General features: G+C 40.1%; 2 protein-coding genes across 3 annotated transcripts; both read right to left on the reverse strand.

Moving 5' to 3' along the window:
- Window positions 1–127: 127 nt before the first annotated feature.
- lrrc23 (leucine rich repeat containing 23) lies at window positions 128–5,059 on the reverse strand. The gene is made up of 8 exons (XM_063465440.1): window positions 4,520–5,059; window positions 2,753–2,862; window positions 2,543–2,663; window positions 2,301–2,442; window positions 1,871–2,001; window positions 1,603–1,739; window positions 425–629; window positions 128–347 (listed from the first exon to the last, which is right to left on the reverse strand). Exons 1-8 carry the CDS (start codon window positions 4,598–4,600, stop codon window positions 315–317), a joined length of 960 nt encoding a protein of 319 aa, XP_063321510.1. The 5' UTR covers window positions 4,601–5,059; the 3' UTR covers window positions 128–314.
- A 417-nt stretch (window positions 5,060–5,476) lies between these two features.
- rbm10 (RNA binding motif protein 10) lies at window positions 5,477–16,642 on the reverse strand. Of its 2 annotated transcripts, none has more exons than XM_063465435.1 (23): window positions 16,417–16,642; window positions 15,866–15,919; window positions 15,244–15,787; window positions 14,993–15,151; window positions 14,840–14,909; window positions 13,334–13,407; window positions 12,363–12,449; window positions 12,179–12,239; window positions 11,916–12,074; window positions 10,072–10,232; window positions 9,762–9,859; window positions 9,058–9,145; window positions 8,759–8,963; window positions 8,530–8,639; window positions 8,363–8,444; window positions 8,091–8,182; window positions 7,778–7,969; window positions 7,331–7,522; window positions 7,141–7,197; window positions 6,857–7,048; window positions 6,308–6,355; window positions 6,171–6,226; window positions 5,477–5,922 (listed from the first exon to the last, which is right to left on the reverse strand). In XM_063465435.1, the coding sequence occupies exons 2-23, from the start codon at window positions 15,880–15,882 to the stop codon at window positions 5,832–5,834; spliced, it is 2,835 nt and encodes a 944-aa protein (XP_063321505.1). In that variant the 5' UTR covers window positions 15,883–15,919; window positions 16,417–16,642; the 3' UTR covers window positions 5,477–5,831. The 2 variants fall into 2 exon arrangements, with proteins under 2 accessions (XP_063321505.1, XP_063321504.1); XM_063465434.1 differs by having other exon boundaries at window positions 15,244–15,790.
- Window positions 16,643–16,645: the final 3 nt, after the last annotated feature.

Raw genomic sequence — 16,645 nt, forward strand, 5'->3', positions numbered from 1 at the left:
GGCACAAGGTACTAGCCAGAGTCACTTCAGTTTGCATCAGTTGTCATTTTTGCATTTAGACAGACACATCAGAAATAAACATTTTCTAAAACTTTATTGTTTAAAAATAGCTCAGCTGTAACAATGAGTGTACGGAAATGAAAAACATTTTTTGTGCAAAGTCATGGATGATTAATCCTACAAGATACTGTATCAAAACATAGAGTACTTCATACAGAGGTGTATTTGGTCATTCATCAACAGACAACAGGTCTGCCATTTCAAAAAAATGAAGTCAGTCCAACACTTCCCCATTCTGGCCATAATTACACATCTTATTGCGCATACATTTCCTCTTCTTGAAGTTCCTGAAATTACACAATGTCACTAAATCAAAAGGGTAAAAAATAAAACCAAAAATAAAAATATATTTTGTTTTTGTTACCCTGATTCTTTCCCAGGCTTCAGCTCTCTCCTCAGGGAAGACAGGATTTTTGTCGAGTCTTTCCAGCTGTGGCACTACTATCAGCACATTTATCCGGTATTCGGAATTTTCCGCGACTGGGTTCCCAGAGAGAACCAACACACGAAGGCTTTGTGACAGAAAGCCAATGTATCGTAGAGCATTCTCGTCTATGATTGCATTGCCTCTAAGGGAGAAAGAAGACAAATTATGGGATTAATATCATATTTAGTTTTTTACTGACTGGATTATTGGAAGCATTATTATGACTGATTTTTATTGTTACAAACATTGCAGTCATGTGAAAAATAAAGCTATCCATAGGACTTTATGCAGTCCTGTGAAAAACTAAGTACAACATAACTGCTTCCATTGGAATTAAGAGGGTAAGTAGCAGCCAAGGGCTACTACTCAAATTGCACTTGATTCACTGAGTTGATTAATTTGTGACAAAAAAGAATGATCAAGTACAGCTTATTTGGAAGGGTTGACAAGAAAAAGTCTGTTCCTTCTAAAAAACAAAACAAAACTTGGCAACACAGTTTAGATTTGCAAAGCTGCATTTGAACAAACTGGAAGACTTGTGAAACAATGTCCTTTGGAAAGACATGACAAAAGTGAAAATGTTTGCCTGTAATGCACAGCACTATTTGTGGTGAAAACCAAACATAACTTATTAGGACAAACACCTCAGGTCAACTGTCAATCATAGTGGTGAAGAATGATGATTTGGGCTTGTTTTGTAGCCATAGGACCTGGGCACCTTGCAATCATTGAGTGAAACACAAACTTTTCTGTACACCAAAATATTTTAGGACAACAGTCCCAAGCACAGCAGCAAATCTACAACAGAATGTCTGAAAAAGAAAATGTTTTGCCACAGTTTTGCAATGTCCCAGTCAAAGTCAAGACTTCAGTCTCAGTGAAATGCTTTGACAGAACCTTAAGAGAGATGTTCATAAACAAATGCCCCAAAACCCCAATGAACTGAAGCAATGTTGTAAAGAAGTGAACCAAAATTCCTCCACAATGTAAGAGACTGATTAAGTCATACACAATTACTTTAAGTTATTGCTGCTAAAGTGGTTCTTACATCTAGTTAATTATGGTGTCTACTTTGTTTCTCACAGGACTGAAGTTTTCCATGTGACTGCATGCACCTGGCATTGAGGTACTGAAGACACTTCATGCTGGGACTGAGGCCGTCGAGCGACTCTAGCTGATTGTCTCGAAGATGAAGTGTGGTGAGGCGCTCTAACTTCTCCAAACCCTCAAGACGTTTGATAGCATTTTGGGCCTAGACAGAAAGGAAGACTAGTCACAAGCAACCAGGTACTTGGTTTATTACATGGGGATTAGGGTAGTGGTAAAGGATCAACTTAATCAATCATGTCTGTGTTAATAACCAAACCAAGACACTTTGTGTACCAGATACAATTGCTGGAGATGTGGAAGGTTGATGCCATTAGTGGTTTCCAAGTGATTTCCCCTCAACTCTAGAGTTACCAGATTTGCAAAACTGCCATACTGGAAACCATTAAGCCTCTGAATATGGTTACCTGCAAACAAGGTTTGTTGGGATCTTTAGTTAAGTCAAATATTGCTTTTAACAGTGATAACATGTGGAATAGTAAATTCCCATCTTTTTGCAGGAACAACTATTTATATCAAATAACAGTGACAATATCTTTTGCTTAACGTATTTTATTATACTTACAAGACAACTTCTGCGGCTTGGATAAGGGATGGGGGAACCAACTATTAACTGTTTCTTACTTGACTGACCTTGCCGTAGAGATCGCCAGATTAGCTGAATAAATTCATTCCACTTTACCTGACGTAAAACCAATAAACCAACCTGTAAGATTGAGGCTTTCCAAGGCAGGCCCATCTAGGCTATCTACATCAGTTAGCTGATTCATTGCTATACTCAGCCACTGCAGGTAGGTCAGTTGAGCAAACGGTTGCTCTTTGAAGCACATCACAGAATTATTGTCGACCTACAAAAGACGAATTACATTAAATAAATGTAATTAAAGGGATTCTTACTGACAGCCACAAAGATGTCCTTAACTAAATGTATAAGGAATTTCTTCTTGCCTTGAGCCAAAGAAGCTGGGTCAGAGATGACAAAGGAGAAAGATCAGTAAGGTGGTTGTTGGATAAATCCAGAAAACGTATGTGAATATAACTGTTGATTGCAGCTATATCATCCAGTCCTCTAAGGGTGAAGAAAACTGGTTTGAATCAGAAGAAACTCGTTCAAAATAACAGAACAGTTTTGCTCTGTGGGCATCTTTCTCTAATTACCTTTTCTGAAGGTTCAGCTTGACAAATGCGTGTGCTAATCCATTTCCTGTTCGGCAAAGCAATGACAGCCCTTGACTTATGATTTCTTGGGTTAAATGTTGAACTTCTACCTGTACAAAAATGAGATATAAATGAAAGGCTTGTGGCTTCAACACAGAAACGACAAAAGTACTACAACTTTATTTTATTCAAAACACAAAATGAATGACAGCTTAAATTGCACAATGATAAACCAATGACAGCAAGTTATCATGTAAGGTGAAGGTCAGGCTAGCCACTTTGTTCGGTACACCTGTTCAGCTGCTCATTAGGGTAAGTATCTAATCAGCCAATCAAATGGCACCAACTCAATGTATTTAGGCATACATACAGAGTTAAGACAACCCAGTCAGTGGCTGAAACGACCCAGTGAAACTGAAACTGCGCACAGGATTGGGGAAGAAAACTGACATTGAATGTGACACGGTTCTTGGTGCCAGACGGGCTGGTTTGAGTATTTTAGAAACTGCTGATCTACCAGGATTTTCCCACACAAACATTTCTAGGGTTTACAGAGAGTAGTCCAAAAAAGAGAAAATATCCAGTGAGCAAAAATTTCTTGTTGATATCAGAGGTCAGAGAAGAATGGCCAGACTGCTTTGAGCTGGCAACGGCAACTCAAATAATCACTCATGACAACCAAAATATACAGAAGAGCATTTCTGAATGCATCACATGTTGAACCTTAAAGAGGATGGGCAACAGCAGCAGAAGACCACAATGAGTTCCACTCCTGTCACCTGCAAGTAAGAAACTGAATCTAAATTCCCACAGAATCACAAAATTGGACAACAAAACATTGGAAAATGTTGAGTCTTGATTTCTGCTACAACATTGTATGATAGGGTCAGAAATTGGTGTAAACAACATGAAAGCATGGATTCAGTCTCTCTTGTATCAACAGTCATTGCTGACAATAGCTCTCTCTTCATGTACTCATCTTCTACTGGGTGCTTTCGGGTAGATGGCGTGCAATGTCACAAAGCTCATAATTTCAGACTGGTCCCTTGAAAATGGCAGCAAGTTCATCAGATCACAATCCAATAAAGCACCTTGGCATGTATAATCATGGATGTGCAGCTGACAAATTTGCAGCAACTGTGTGATGCTGTCATGTCAATATATCAACCAAAATCTGTGAGGAATGTTTCCAACACTGTGTTGAACCTATGCCACACAGAATTAACACAGACAAAAGTCTTCTCTTAACCAAGGTATATCTGGATAGTAATGGACCAACAAATTACTAGCCACTGATTTGACCGTTTTGCCAAGACAGTTTCCCGGACAAGCCTACCGTCAGAAAAAAAAAAAATTAAGATCTTCATTGAAAAACGTTTTTATTCTAAGACTAGGCTTAATCCATGTTAGTGAAACCGCCAGCAGAGGAGGGCCACTCCCAAGGCTCAAACTGTCACTAATTAGTCAACAACTAGAATTTAAACATGGAAGAGCTTCAAAACCACTTGTGGGAGTACTTTACAATAAGCTGGGCCTCTTTTGGAAACTAGTGACCTATTACTATATGACCAGAAAATACCATGTGTAGGGGGTTAAATAGTGCACACACACGAGTAAACAGACAAGCTCCAACTTTATCAAAGACATTACTTTGATTGGGTAATCAGGGTGAGGCACGCGATTCATACTAAATTAACAGCACAGAGATATCCCCTAACATATACGAGTTAGCTGCAGGAGCAGATGCCTCCCCATTTACTTTCATACCTTCTCATCTTCGGCTTCTTTAAGGTGTTCTTCTTCTCCTTCCACATCCGATAATACTGGGTCTTCGTCAAAGTCAGACATCCCGATTAGTAAGCCTTATAATTTGACTAGTTACAAACCAGCTGAAGAGTGGATTAGAGAACTGCAACAGAATTTCCAACCAGCTAACTTGCTTATTTTGTGACTGCTGCCCGACCAAGCTAGCTATCTATTTACAGTGTTTAGCGTTGTACATTTATGTTAGAACTACTGCCAATACATGCAGACACTGTGAATGACATACTATGAACGTTACCTCCCAACGTAATATGAAGGAAAGACAGCTAAATTTATTGGTTATTACAGGTAATCCAAGTGTTTTTTTCTCCGATGGCTCTCAGCAAACCGACGACTGAATTTGTTGCTGATCACCATAGAAACCATTCCGCAGTAACCGGAGCACAATTAATTTAAGGAACACACAAAAGTAGTTTGCAACAGCTATACAGTTTCACCATTTCACAGTGTTGCTTTACAAACCCGATGCCAACAGTCACATTACATTCCTCTTTTTGTGCGGATAAACAGCTTTGGAAATTTCAATGCAAAATGTTGACATATTAGCTACAGTATACTGACTAGCCCACACAATACACGAGTCAATATTGGTGAAAATGTATTATTTTGAATTCATTTACATGAGCTTGATGAAACACGGTCACATTACTGAACAAATATAGAAATAAAAAATACTTCTCTGAAAAGTTAGCGAATGTGAATCTATACCTGCTATATGATAAACTGAGACACTTTAACCCTATACACTAGTGTTAGCATGACTGACCTGTCCAATTCATGAGGCCACGAGTCTGTTAGCTTTCACTGTTGTATAAAAATGCTCTTTTTAAAATGTACACAGTTCATGCCCAGATTCGTCATTCACTGAATGACAAGGCATATAGCATTAATTTAAAAAAAAAATCTATGGTGCATAGACAGTAATATTAAAAATCCCAATTTGCTGACATAAAGACAGCAAATGTTTTCCCGTCCACAAAACTTATTTATCACACACAGGCTCTGAAGCAAGTGAGAACTCAAAACTGCATCATTCAGGAAGCAAGCAAAAAGGTGCAATCTGTGCAATATCCTGACATCTACTGCTACAGGATCAGTTCATAAGATTATTACCACTGAGCACTGCCATTGTTGAGGTAACTAATGTCAAATCAAAATAAATTTTTTTTAAATATATTTATCTATATGATGTTAATGGTGAAGTGTTGCGTGCTGGGCTTTGTCTTTGTCCTTTGTGGGTCAGGAAGATTAATGGTCACTCCACTTGCATATTGCGCAACAGCAGTCCTCTTTTCACACCTCCCTGTAGCATTCTTGCACCGAGACTAGTGTCTGTGATCCCATCACTACAGGAAGAAAACAAAGACTATAAGGGGACACCCAAGTACAAATAAGTTGTGTCACATACATCATAGTTAAGTTATACAGTTGCACCAATCACCAACATCACCACCACACAAAGCTGTAACTAGAATAAAACTAAAGCAAAAAAGGAACCAGTCCATGGTAGTGTCAATAGCAAGCTATAACCCTGAATAAGTTGCAAAAAAAAACATACAGCGTCTAGTTAGTGGCATCACTGCTGCTTCCTTACATGGGGTTAAACTTCCTCTTCTTAAGTTCAGGACCGTCAAGCCCACCTGCTAGTCTCTGCAAAAAGAAAAGATAAAATTATTTAAAAAAAACCCACGAATTTCAACATTATTCTGCAGATGTGGAGGATTGACCAACCTCTTTGCTTGCAGATTCCTGCTGGGCTCTTCTCTGCTCCAGGTTTTGCTGAGGGCACAGATAAAGAAGTGAAATTCAAGTCACAGCTGCAACAGGAATGCCAAACTGGATTTTACACTCAACTTGTATTGGTTTTGCACACAAAGGTCTTATATGCAACATACTACCCTCATTCAGTTTACACACCCTGTAAAACTGAATCTGAATGGACGGCTGTTAAAAAGTAGATTAAGATGATCTTGCTTCACTGGACAGATTAAAATAAATAAGATCTTTATTTATAGGCTCTGCTTTCAGGCTTTAGAAGCCAGAAGCCAAATTCAACTTACTTTAGTGCATAATAAGCACATGTATGCACCTGCATCTGCCCACTTTCAAATTCTCCAATTTCACAATTATGCCTTCAATCACCAATAACAGCAGCTGGTGGTGTCCCTTAGTACTTGTGCACACAAGTGCAGAATGTATGGTGTTGCTCCTCAACAGAGCACTGATGCTACTTATCATTTGTAGAGTTTTTATGATGAAGTAAAACTTGATTTAAACCACCTTATGTAGTTCAGAAAGCTGCTGGTGCCTGATGAGGGCCTCCTTGCTTGGGAACTGCCTCCTACACAGCAGACAGGCCAGTTTAACCCAGTCTGTTAATCTTCCTTCCTTTTCATCCTTCTCGCCTCCTTCTTCTTCACTGTCAGTTTCTCCACTGTAGGCTGGGACCAGACCCTGCTGCCGAGGAGGCGACTGCTCAGAGAACAATAAAAAGAAAAATAAATAAAGAAAATGTACATCTCTAACACCTACAAAATCTCTCTCTCTCTCCCCCACTTCCTTACTTCTGCACTTTGGCGGATCTGATCCAGAAAAATCTGAGGCCGTTCAGACAGTGCCCCCTGGAAGACAGAAAAAAAATTGATTGGATTCAGTGATCTGTTAATATCTGGGTCTATGATTCAGAGACAGTCACAGGACTCACTCTGACAACCTCATGCCCTGAGGGTTCAGACATTTACAGATAAAACGCACCTTTTTCTCTAGAACAGCATAGCCTGCATCAGCACTCGCAGACTCTCTATGATCATCTAGGCGACTGTGTCCAGGTGCCCGAGTATAACCAGGAGGTGCTGTTGAGCCGGTGGCAGGGGATGAAGAGACAGAACGCATGTTCTCCTTTTGTCTGTTGAGACTTTTAGCCCAACGCTCCATGTCTTTGGCAATCTATTATAACAAACCACAAGAAACTCAGTTAAAAATTACTTAACTACATATTTTAAATGTCAAACTGAATGGGTGGCAAATTATGAAATCCAACTTAGCAATTCAAAACGTTTTGAGTGACGTAAATTTAGACCATAGTCCTGACTCATTTTGATCAGAGGTGTATTATAATGTCAGCTACAATTAGCCATTAGCAGAGATATTTTTCAAACCAGAAGTTATAATGTCCAAAAGCTGACTTCTGTGTATCAGCACCTGTTGAGCCGTTTTATTCTTGGGTTTGTCTTTTTTCTCCTTGCTGCCAGAGGTAGCAAACGGTGATTCTGAAGGAGCTGCACCATCACTTGGAGGAGCACCTTCTGTGTTTGATTGACTGGCAGCAGGAATGTAGGTATGTTTCTCTCCATCCCAGTACATGTACTGCTGAGTGTGAGAGTTGTAGTAGTACTGCAAAGACAAAGGGAAATGCAAAATCAGATTGAAATACCAAGGGGCATAAGCAAAACACACACACACAAATGTCCTACAAAACATATAGATTGCTTTAGAGTTACCATGGGCTGTTTACCTGTGAATTAGGGTCATAGTAGAGACCTGTGAATGGGTCATAATAGTAGCCAGAGCTTTCATCATAGTGGTAAGTGGAGACATCTGGCACAGCTGTAGTATAAGACACATGGTATTTGCATCAGGGTCAGATTTTCAATATTTTTTCATGAATGAAAGGTAAGCTTGACAGTAGTCAGCAGCATCAAACTCAAACTTGAAAATGCATTTATTTGCAATTATTAGCGAAGATATAAATTTCCCAGAGGGAACACTAAATACATAAACCCTTACGATACTGCTGGAGCTCATGTTCAGTGCCTGGGATTGCAGGCTGGCTGGGTGCAGCTGGTTGTGGTTTTCCCACTATTTCAACCTGTGAAGTGACAGAGATTTTAAAAACAGGAAAAAAAATTACAAGGAACAAATGGAATAAAGAAGGAAAAAGCATCAAGTTCTACCTGTGTCCCCAGTGTGGTGGCAGCTGTGGTGATTAGAGGAGTCTGTGTATGAATGAGCGGCTGCTGCACAACCACTGATGCAGGTTTGGCTGCCTCAGACGAAATGACAGCTGCACATGGGCAAGCAAGTGCAAATAAGTGGCTTAAGAGGAAGCTTAATGTAATTGTATGCAACTATATGATATATAGATATATGTGTGTTATAAACTTATTGGCATGTCATACAAACCTGGGGCTGCTGCTCCTGCGTAGGCTCCATTCAGGGAAGCTACTCCACTTGTCAAAGCAGTAACCCTGTTATCTGCTTGGGGCTTGAAAGTTGTGCCATCTTGCCCTGCATACTCAAGCCCTTCCTGACTGTATGTTACTGCTGCCCCCTGCTGATACACACTTGTATCAACACTCTGGCCTCCACCTGGTCCATTTTGACTGGTCTGAGAATTTAAAAAAATAAATATGATACAATGATCACGCAATCTGTATTAAGGATGTGGTATATATGCTGTAATAGGTCAAAATTTAGATTACCTGAGTGACAGCCCACTGTGCAGCAGCTATAGCTGTGCTGGCCACTGTAGCAGCACTCACTCTGCTACCATCCGTTACAAATACATCCCTAACATAGACAAGAGACAGAGTGAGGGTTTTAATCAAAAAGTTTTTGGAGGGTTGGTTACATTGAATAGCTTAATTTCAACCATCACTGCTCTTCTAATACATTTAAGGTTATCTTCACAAAATGCTATTTATAATTTTAATAATCACATGATCAACCTGCATTTCTTTGTAATGTGATCAGTCCATTTACTAGTCTAATTTCAAACTCCAGTAAAATGCCTGATTCTTACATAGTACCTTGCTCTAGCACACAAAGCACGTTATACAACATATGTCATTGAAGGCCTTGAGGAAACGGTTGTTGTGATTTGGTGCTATATAAACAAAACTGAATTTAATTCATTCACCCATTCATACAAACACTTTTTTCTTTCTAACCTTTACACACATTCACACCCCAACTGATGTATCAGGAGAGCAACTTAAAGTTCAGTATTTTAACTAAGGATATTTTGGCATGCAGACATGAGCCGCCAGGATCAACCCACCTATCTTCCGACTGGTAGATGACCTGCTCTACCTGCTGAGCTACAGCTACCCCACATCCACTGTGCAATTATAATATAGTAAAGCGTATGTTCTTTGCAATTAAGTTTGGGTGTGTGAGCATTTACCGTTTGGAGCCTTTGGCAAATTCAACTACAATGACCTTCCCATCAATAGATAGAGGTGGCTGGAGAGCCTGCAAAATCTGGAGCAACTGAGATGCCTCCTGTTAAACACACAGAGACCACTGGGCGGGTGAACGCATATTTAAGACAAAGCTCATTTAAAAAATAAAAATAAAAAAAAAAGTAAGCAAAAACTAAAAAGGTTTTGCTTACAAATTATTCTAATCTCAATGCAGTTTACTTCAGATACAAGTCAGTAAAACAAAAACAACCCTGGCTTATGTGTGTATGTATGTGTGATCTTGTGTCTCACCACTATGGTAGATAGTTGTAGAAAGGCAAAGCCCCTGTTGAGGTGTGTGTGTTTGTCCTTGATTAGGCGAACGTTGGAAGGGGAGAGGGTAGCAAACGGAGCCAAAGCAGACAAAATGGCTTCTACTGATGTATGTGGGCCAAGGTTCCTTAGTATCAAAGCTGTTGAGAGAGTGGATGAGGTATATTTAAGATGCATTATAGTTTCAAAAAAAATAAAATACAAAATACTGGCAGCTGCCAGTGCTACTCCTTAGCTCCCAAGTAGATGCACATATGGTATAAATTTGAAACCGGCTACTTGAGTTACTACATTCACAAGATTTTCAGAAAGGAAATCCCCTCTGACTTTGAGGTTAAGGTCAGTGAAATTCAAACTAGTCCAGAGATTTTTAGTAGATGCACCTATGGCATGAATTTCAAATCCATCACCTTGTACGTGACTCATCGCATTTACAAACTTGGGTGTCCACACAACCCACCCAACCACATCTCAGAGTGACAAAAAGACAAAAACAGTCTTTTACAGCTGAGGGGTAAAAATGAAACAATTTGTGACCCAAGTACACTGCCATGATGTACACAAATAGCCTACAAGCTTTAGCTAAGTAGGTATCCTATGGCAAAAAAGAAGTCATTTAAACAATTTTTAGACATAAGATTATCCCCCAAGTCTCTTAAAAGAAAATATTGCTATGATGAGGAATATGAGTATTTCCATTTATATGTTTTACAACAAACCTTCTTGGTCACTGTAGGTGTACCACAGGGTTCTATTTTAGTCCTAATTATTTGCTTCCACTTGGTGACATTTTATGACTTCATATCCCCTCTCACTGCTATACTGATGACAAAGATTTCCCATGAGGTCTCCTGACCCCTCTTAAACTGTTTCAGTGATGCCAGTTGTTGGATGGCACAAAAGTTTCTACTTTATATCTCAAAATCAGAAATCTTATTGCTCAGTCTTACAAACAACCTTAGCCAAACACCATTTACAGTTCCCTAGGTCCTGTATCTTTTGTGTGTGTGTGTGTGTGTGTGTGTGTGTGTGTAAAGCTTGTTGTCAGAAAATTGGGGCTGCAACTTCAGTCTTTTTTCGTGGGTTTTGAAAAGTCCACCCAGTCTTGCTTCCTATAAATGAGAATTGCTGTACAAGTGTCATACCTGGCAAAAAAATAATAATAATGTCATTAATTTATTCTATTAAGGCTCAAGTGCCTTCTCTCTGGAATTAATGGAAAGTTACTCTCTCACCTCCAACTGGTTCAGAATACAGCAGCTTGGCTTTTTACTGAGCAGATGGCATCACATCACCCTAATGCTGGCTTCTCTCCATTGGCTCCCTGTACTTTTTAGAACTGATTTTAAAATGTATTCATCATGTCAAAGCATGTGGCGATCTGGCACCAAGCTATATAGCAGAAATTTTAACCACTAAGGAACTAGTTTGCAGCCTGAGATCCTTGGGCAGAGAGAGTCCTTCAGGCAGTTGTAGGTGCTTTTGGCATTAGAACCCTTCACTTTTTTGAAGAATTACTTGGGAAGACCAGGGTCAGAATTTATGACTATCTATGAACCAGCTTTTATCTGATGTCATTTGTGACTTTATACAATTATATTTGTTGTGTTTTTAACATGAGGTTATCAGTTTTTAAGTAAAGTCCACATATTTTCTTTAATTGTTGGCTTTCTTTTCAAAGTTTTCCCTCTGAGTACTCCATTTTGGTCTGTCAAAGCAATTTGTAAACCTTAAATTAAAAGAGGCTTTATTAATAGAGATGATTATCATCATCACCAATATTAGCATTATTATTTTCATTTTTATTAGAGGAGATGACTTACTGTCATTAGCAACATCTGCCTGTTGTGGAGCTTGGCCTGGTGTGACAGGAGGACCAGAAGAGTGGTAAGGTGCTGGCAAGGGCAACAAACCTTGGGCTCCCTCCTTTTGAAGACCAACAGGCAAGTCCTTCTGTACCTGGGGCAACTTCAGCTCAGCCTCTGGCAAAATACAACATGTTAGTATTACTGTTCAATAAGCAAGATCTCATGTTATAAAGGAGAGAAGAGGTGAAATATTCAGCGGTAGGCTTGTGAAACCTTACCCGATTTAGGAACGTTGCATTTAAAGCACTTCTCTCTCCTTTTGAAGTTTTGTACACCACACTGTTGAATTGTTATACAACCTTGTTAACAATCTTCATAAATTAGCCAAATGAATGACTGGCTTTATATTATATAACACGCATTCAAATTTTACATCGTGGTAATTCATAGCAAGCACCAAACCTTGTTGCAGAGCCAGTCCTCATTGGCACGTGGTTTGGGGTCGCTGTAGTGCATTGACACTCTCTGCCCTAGAATCGACAGCACTCCCTGAAGGAAAAAGAAAGAGAGGGAGGAATAACAAAGAATGATTATCAGTGATAATTAGGCCACACATGCCATAGAAAGGCCTCATCTCACAAGAGATGAGAGAGAATGAAAGGGAAAAGAGAGAGGGAGAGGAATAGAGAGAAAGAGTACAACTGAGGCTGAAAGGAAGAAGACACCAGAGAATTGACCTTCAGCTTTAGGAAATTCGGACGGACGGTGAGATGGTATATATGTAGTCTGTGAGTGCCCATTTTTAAAGGACACAATGTGCTTTGTTCAATTGTGTCATCCCTCCCCCCTTAAGGGGAAACCTTTCCAAAGTTGTCCACACAACCCATCCCATTGTCACCACCTTTGTCCCCCAAAGAGACAATAGCTCTGTCCTAAAGATGTAATCATGGCAGATGTGAAAAGCTCAAAAACAAGAAAATGAAGCAATATATTGGTTCTGATTCAACATACAACAGACCATGTGAGACATTATATTCACACTGTCATACTATCCCAAAGGTGGTACTGTGAACTCAGGAAAGAAAGCGAGACAAGTCACTGAATAAAAGAGGAGAATATGATGGACAAATGATGATCAGTTTGACTGGGAGGTCTCATCTATGAAAACTATCCATTTGCCCCTTGGTTGTCAGAATTATGCAACATAAATTGGTTTGAATTGTCTAATTGTAATTGTGGAAAGAAAAGAGGAATCTTCCTTCAAGTACTACCTACCTGAGGACGGATGTTATTTAATGATTCTTAATATTTATTGTTATACTAGAATGCATTTTAAGCACATGATGGTATGACGTGACTGTATGATATTAGCTTTTGTGTCTCACTGAATACATTTATATATGTGTATTTGTGTCTGTGTAGGAGAGAGTGACCTGGTTGGTCTCCATCCAGCGGGTGGCCTCCTGTATGAGATTAAACTCGACGAAGGCGAATCCTCGGCTCTGACCTGGACACCACCCAGCGCCATGGCAACCGAACAACAACAACAACATAACAACAACAACGCAGTGAGGGGTTAGTGCTGCATATACAGAGGAGAGAGAGACCCTGTATCAGCACTAGTCAAAAAAAAAAAAAAAAAAAAAAAAAATCATTGCTTCCTCTCTCCTTTAAAAATACCACACATGATAGTCAGTTGGAGAGGCACTGTCAAATTCTCTGCATGGGCAGGAGGATGTAATGTCAAGTAACTCAGTAGGGTCAAGGTAAGAGGGAGGGATAGAGAGAGAGAGATCTACCCACTCATCAGTTTGAAACTGAGCTCTTTGGTTTTTAATGATGAAGCACACAGGCAGCAAGAGAACACACGCGTGCACACACCAATGTCTCTCCTACTCTGAGAGTCAGAGTCTGAACAATCTAGCTCTGTGATGGCATGTCGCCTCTTAAAATGCTCCATATCCTGTCCAGACATTACAATAAATGATAATATAGATATGTAACTATTGAAATTACAAATTGATCAGCATTTAAACATTTATTACATGAGTACTTTTCCTAACACACGCACACACAGACAGACAGACCAAAAACAGTAAAACGGTGATGTATGAAAGACAGAGCAGTGTGGGGGAATGTAAGTGTGCCAGTGTAAGATAAGCACACCTTACAGACAACCAGAGAGTTAGCAAAGTGGGAGGCCAGTGAGACAATGACCTTAATGGAAAAGAAAAGAAAAATGACACAAAAAGAACCACAAGCTTTTCTGAGTGGTATGGTTGAAACATATGTAGCAGAGAAGTAGCAGCAACGCTTGCATCTAAAATAGCGACAATAGCAAAATCTGCTTCAGATGCTGATTCCTCTTTGACACTGTTAGTTTGTGAACAACACCTACTCAGACACACCCCACTTCAATATGGATAAAGCAGAAGTTAAAGGATAAAGACAATAAGGGCGCCAAGATGAAAAGGAAAAACAAAGTCATGAACTAAAAACCTACAACTTATGATGGTATGAATGCTTTCTTTAAAAAAAAAAAGAAAGAAAGAAAAAGAAAAGGAAAAAATAGCCAGGGCTGTGAAGCGTGCATTAATTTTCTTTTTTCCTGTGTAAATGCTAGCAAGACTTCAGACATCTGTAGACCAAAATATCAAAGCAGGAAGCTATGCAAAACTTTGATCTGTATGAGTTGAGAAATATGATTGGGTATTTTGCAACAGTTATCTACCATACAGTCACAGCAGAAGATAGCCACCAAGGATAGAGGAAAAGACACTTATTAATAAAAGAAAAGACAAAGCAGATATGGAAAAGTCACCTGAAAAAGCAATGAAAATGGAAGTGTTGGTAGTGCATGAGTTCGAGAAAAAAAAGAAAGAAAAAAAGAGCATCATAAGAAACACAAAAGAAAAGAGGGGCAATGGACAACTTCTCACCTGAAGATTTATTCCTCATCAGGCGAACCTCTCTCGGCTGGATCCCCTGCTCTTGAAGTTGTGCACGAATCTATAGACAAAGGAGAATTCTAGCTTCAAACTTTTCACAAACAACCTGCGCATCAACTGGCCATTGTTGAGACAAATATGCACCTCATTGGCAGTGGCACTGGGTGGCAACATACGAAGCATTATGATGTTGCTGGGCCGCTGATTATGGTCTAGCTCTGCACGGTAATCCTGGTCTCTCTGATCCAACTCTTTGTGGGACAGGTCTGGGCCAGCATGCTCCTCCATTCTCATTGGAAATGTCTACACATATCCGTCACAAATTAATAACCAAAACCAAACAACAATTAAATGTGTATTGTAGTAATTATAAAGATGGACTGATATTGACTTACCCTTCTCTTTCCTGCTCCAGGACGAGAAAACCTGTCATCCTCTCTCTGTCTGCCTGTACCGAATTCCATCTGCTCGGAATGGGAACCACCACGAGCCCAGCTGCTTTCCCTACTTCCTGAATGTGGGCCACTGTTCTCCGGAAAGCCTGTTCCACCTTTCCCCCGTCCCCTTTCCTGAAGGCCAGGTCGTAACTGCTCAAATTCCTGCCTGGATCCCTCCTCCTCTCGCTGGAGTATAGGATGGGCTAGATCAGGCTGTGAGGTGTGAGGGGACCACAGTGGCCCTTTCCCCTCACGCCCTACTTCTCCTCTACCATCTACTCTCTGATGAAACCCCGGATGCTCCTGCAGACAACCTGGTGAGAAGTCATGGATACCCAGTAACTGCTCATCATTGCCATACTGTCTATCACCCTCCACTCTGACATCAAATCCCGTGCCTGCCTCCTCATCCTCTTGGCCATAGCCACGATAGTCCATGTCCCGGAAATTGTGATCATTGTGAGTGCCACCATAGCGACCCAGGCGATCACCTCGCCCACCCCTGCTGACCACAAAAAACTACGTGAGAGACTTGTCTGATAAAATGCACGAAAAGATGTAAAACTCACATTAAACTCACCTCCTCTCATAGTCCATGCTGATCCACTTACTCTGCCCCTAGTGAGTCGTTCTTCTGTTTACAGAAATACAGCACACAAATCACACATCACTTCAGATGAAACACGTTATAGAGCCACGCTAAAATTGTACAACCTCGTGAGCAGGTACCTTAAAGTCACAGGCTGTGCAAAGTGTGAATAATTAATTAATTTTAATTTTTAAAACCTTGCACAATCCAATGACTTCTCCAACTTTGACATATCAAAATGACTTCTCTCAGTGCTACACAGACTACTAACTAAAAGCCACAAATAAACAAACAGCAAAATAACCCTGCACCATTAATAAAAAAAATAAATAAATTGAGTGCGCAATGCACAGGATCAACCCGCAATCCAAAAAGGAGTAATCAACAACAATGACGTGTGACGGTCAACTGCGTTAGCGGCCAAGCTAACTATGTTAGCTTGAGGTTGGTTAGCTAGTCCAATAGGCTACATTCTCTCTAAACGACTGTCAGCAGCTAGAAATACAAACGCAGTCTTGTGTGAAATTTGAGGGAAAACTCACCGGTAACTCATGTAACCTACAATTGTTCTGTAAATATCACGCTGAAGCCCAGGTAAATGGTGTATTTTATTTTCAGGCAAGCAAGTGTAAAATGGCCACAGCGAGACATTTCAGAGAGGGAGGGACAAATCCCTTACTCTGGAATTTGATTGGTTGCTGGAAAGCGAATGCATTAACGTTGGCGCTGATTGGACGAGACGAACGGGTCAGTCCTAAACTTGCAGCCCAT

The sequence above is a fragment of the Pelmatolapia mariae genome, linkage group LG20 (genome assembly GCF_036321145.2).
Source record: "Pelmatolapia mariae isolate MD_Pm_ZW linkage group LG20, Pm_UMD_F_2, whole genome shotgun sequence".
NCBI classification, from domain to species: Eukaryota; Metazoa; Chordata; class Actinopteri; order Cichliformes; family Cichlidae; genus Pelmatolapia; species Pelmatolapia mariae.

Bases quoted from the DNA above. Each gene is read 5' to 3' on its own strand.
- lrrc23 (XM_063465440.1), bottom strand. From the start codon at position 4,600: ATGTCTGACTTTGACGAAGACCCAGTATTATCGGATGTGGAAGGAGAA. The intron at 2,664-2,752 runs GTAATTAGAGAA...CTTCACCCTTAG, and splicing joins AAGCTGAACCTTCAGAAAAG to AGGACTGGATGATATAGCTG. The intron at 348-424 runs GTAACAAAAACA...GTGTAATTTCAG, and splicing joins AAGCCTGGGAAAGAATCAGG to GAACTTCAAGAAGAGGAAAT.
- rbm10 (XM_063465434.1), bottom strand. The intron at 10,233-11,915 runs GTAAGTCATCTC...CTCTCTCAACAG, and splicing joins GGCAGATGTTGCTAATGACA to CTTTGATACTAAGGAACCTT. The intron at 8,640-8,758 runs GTTTGTATGACA...GCCCATGTGCAG, and splicing joins CGCAGGAGCAGCAGCCCCAG to CTGTCATTTCGTCTGAGGCA.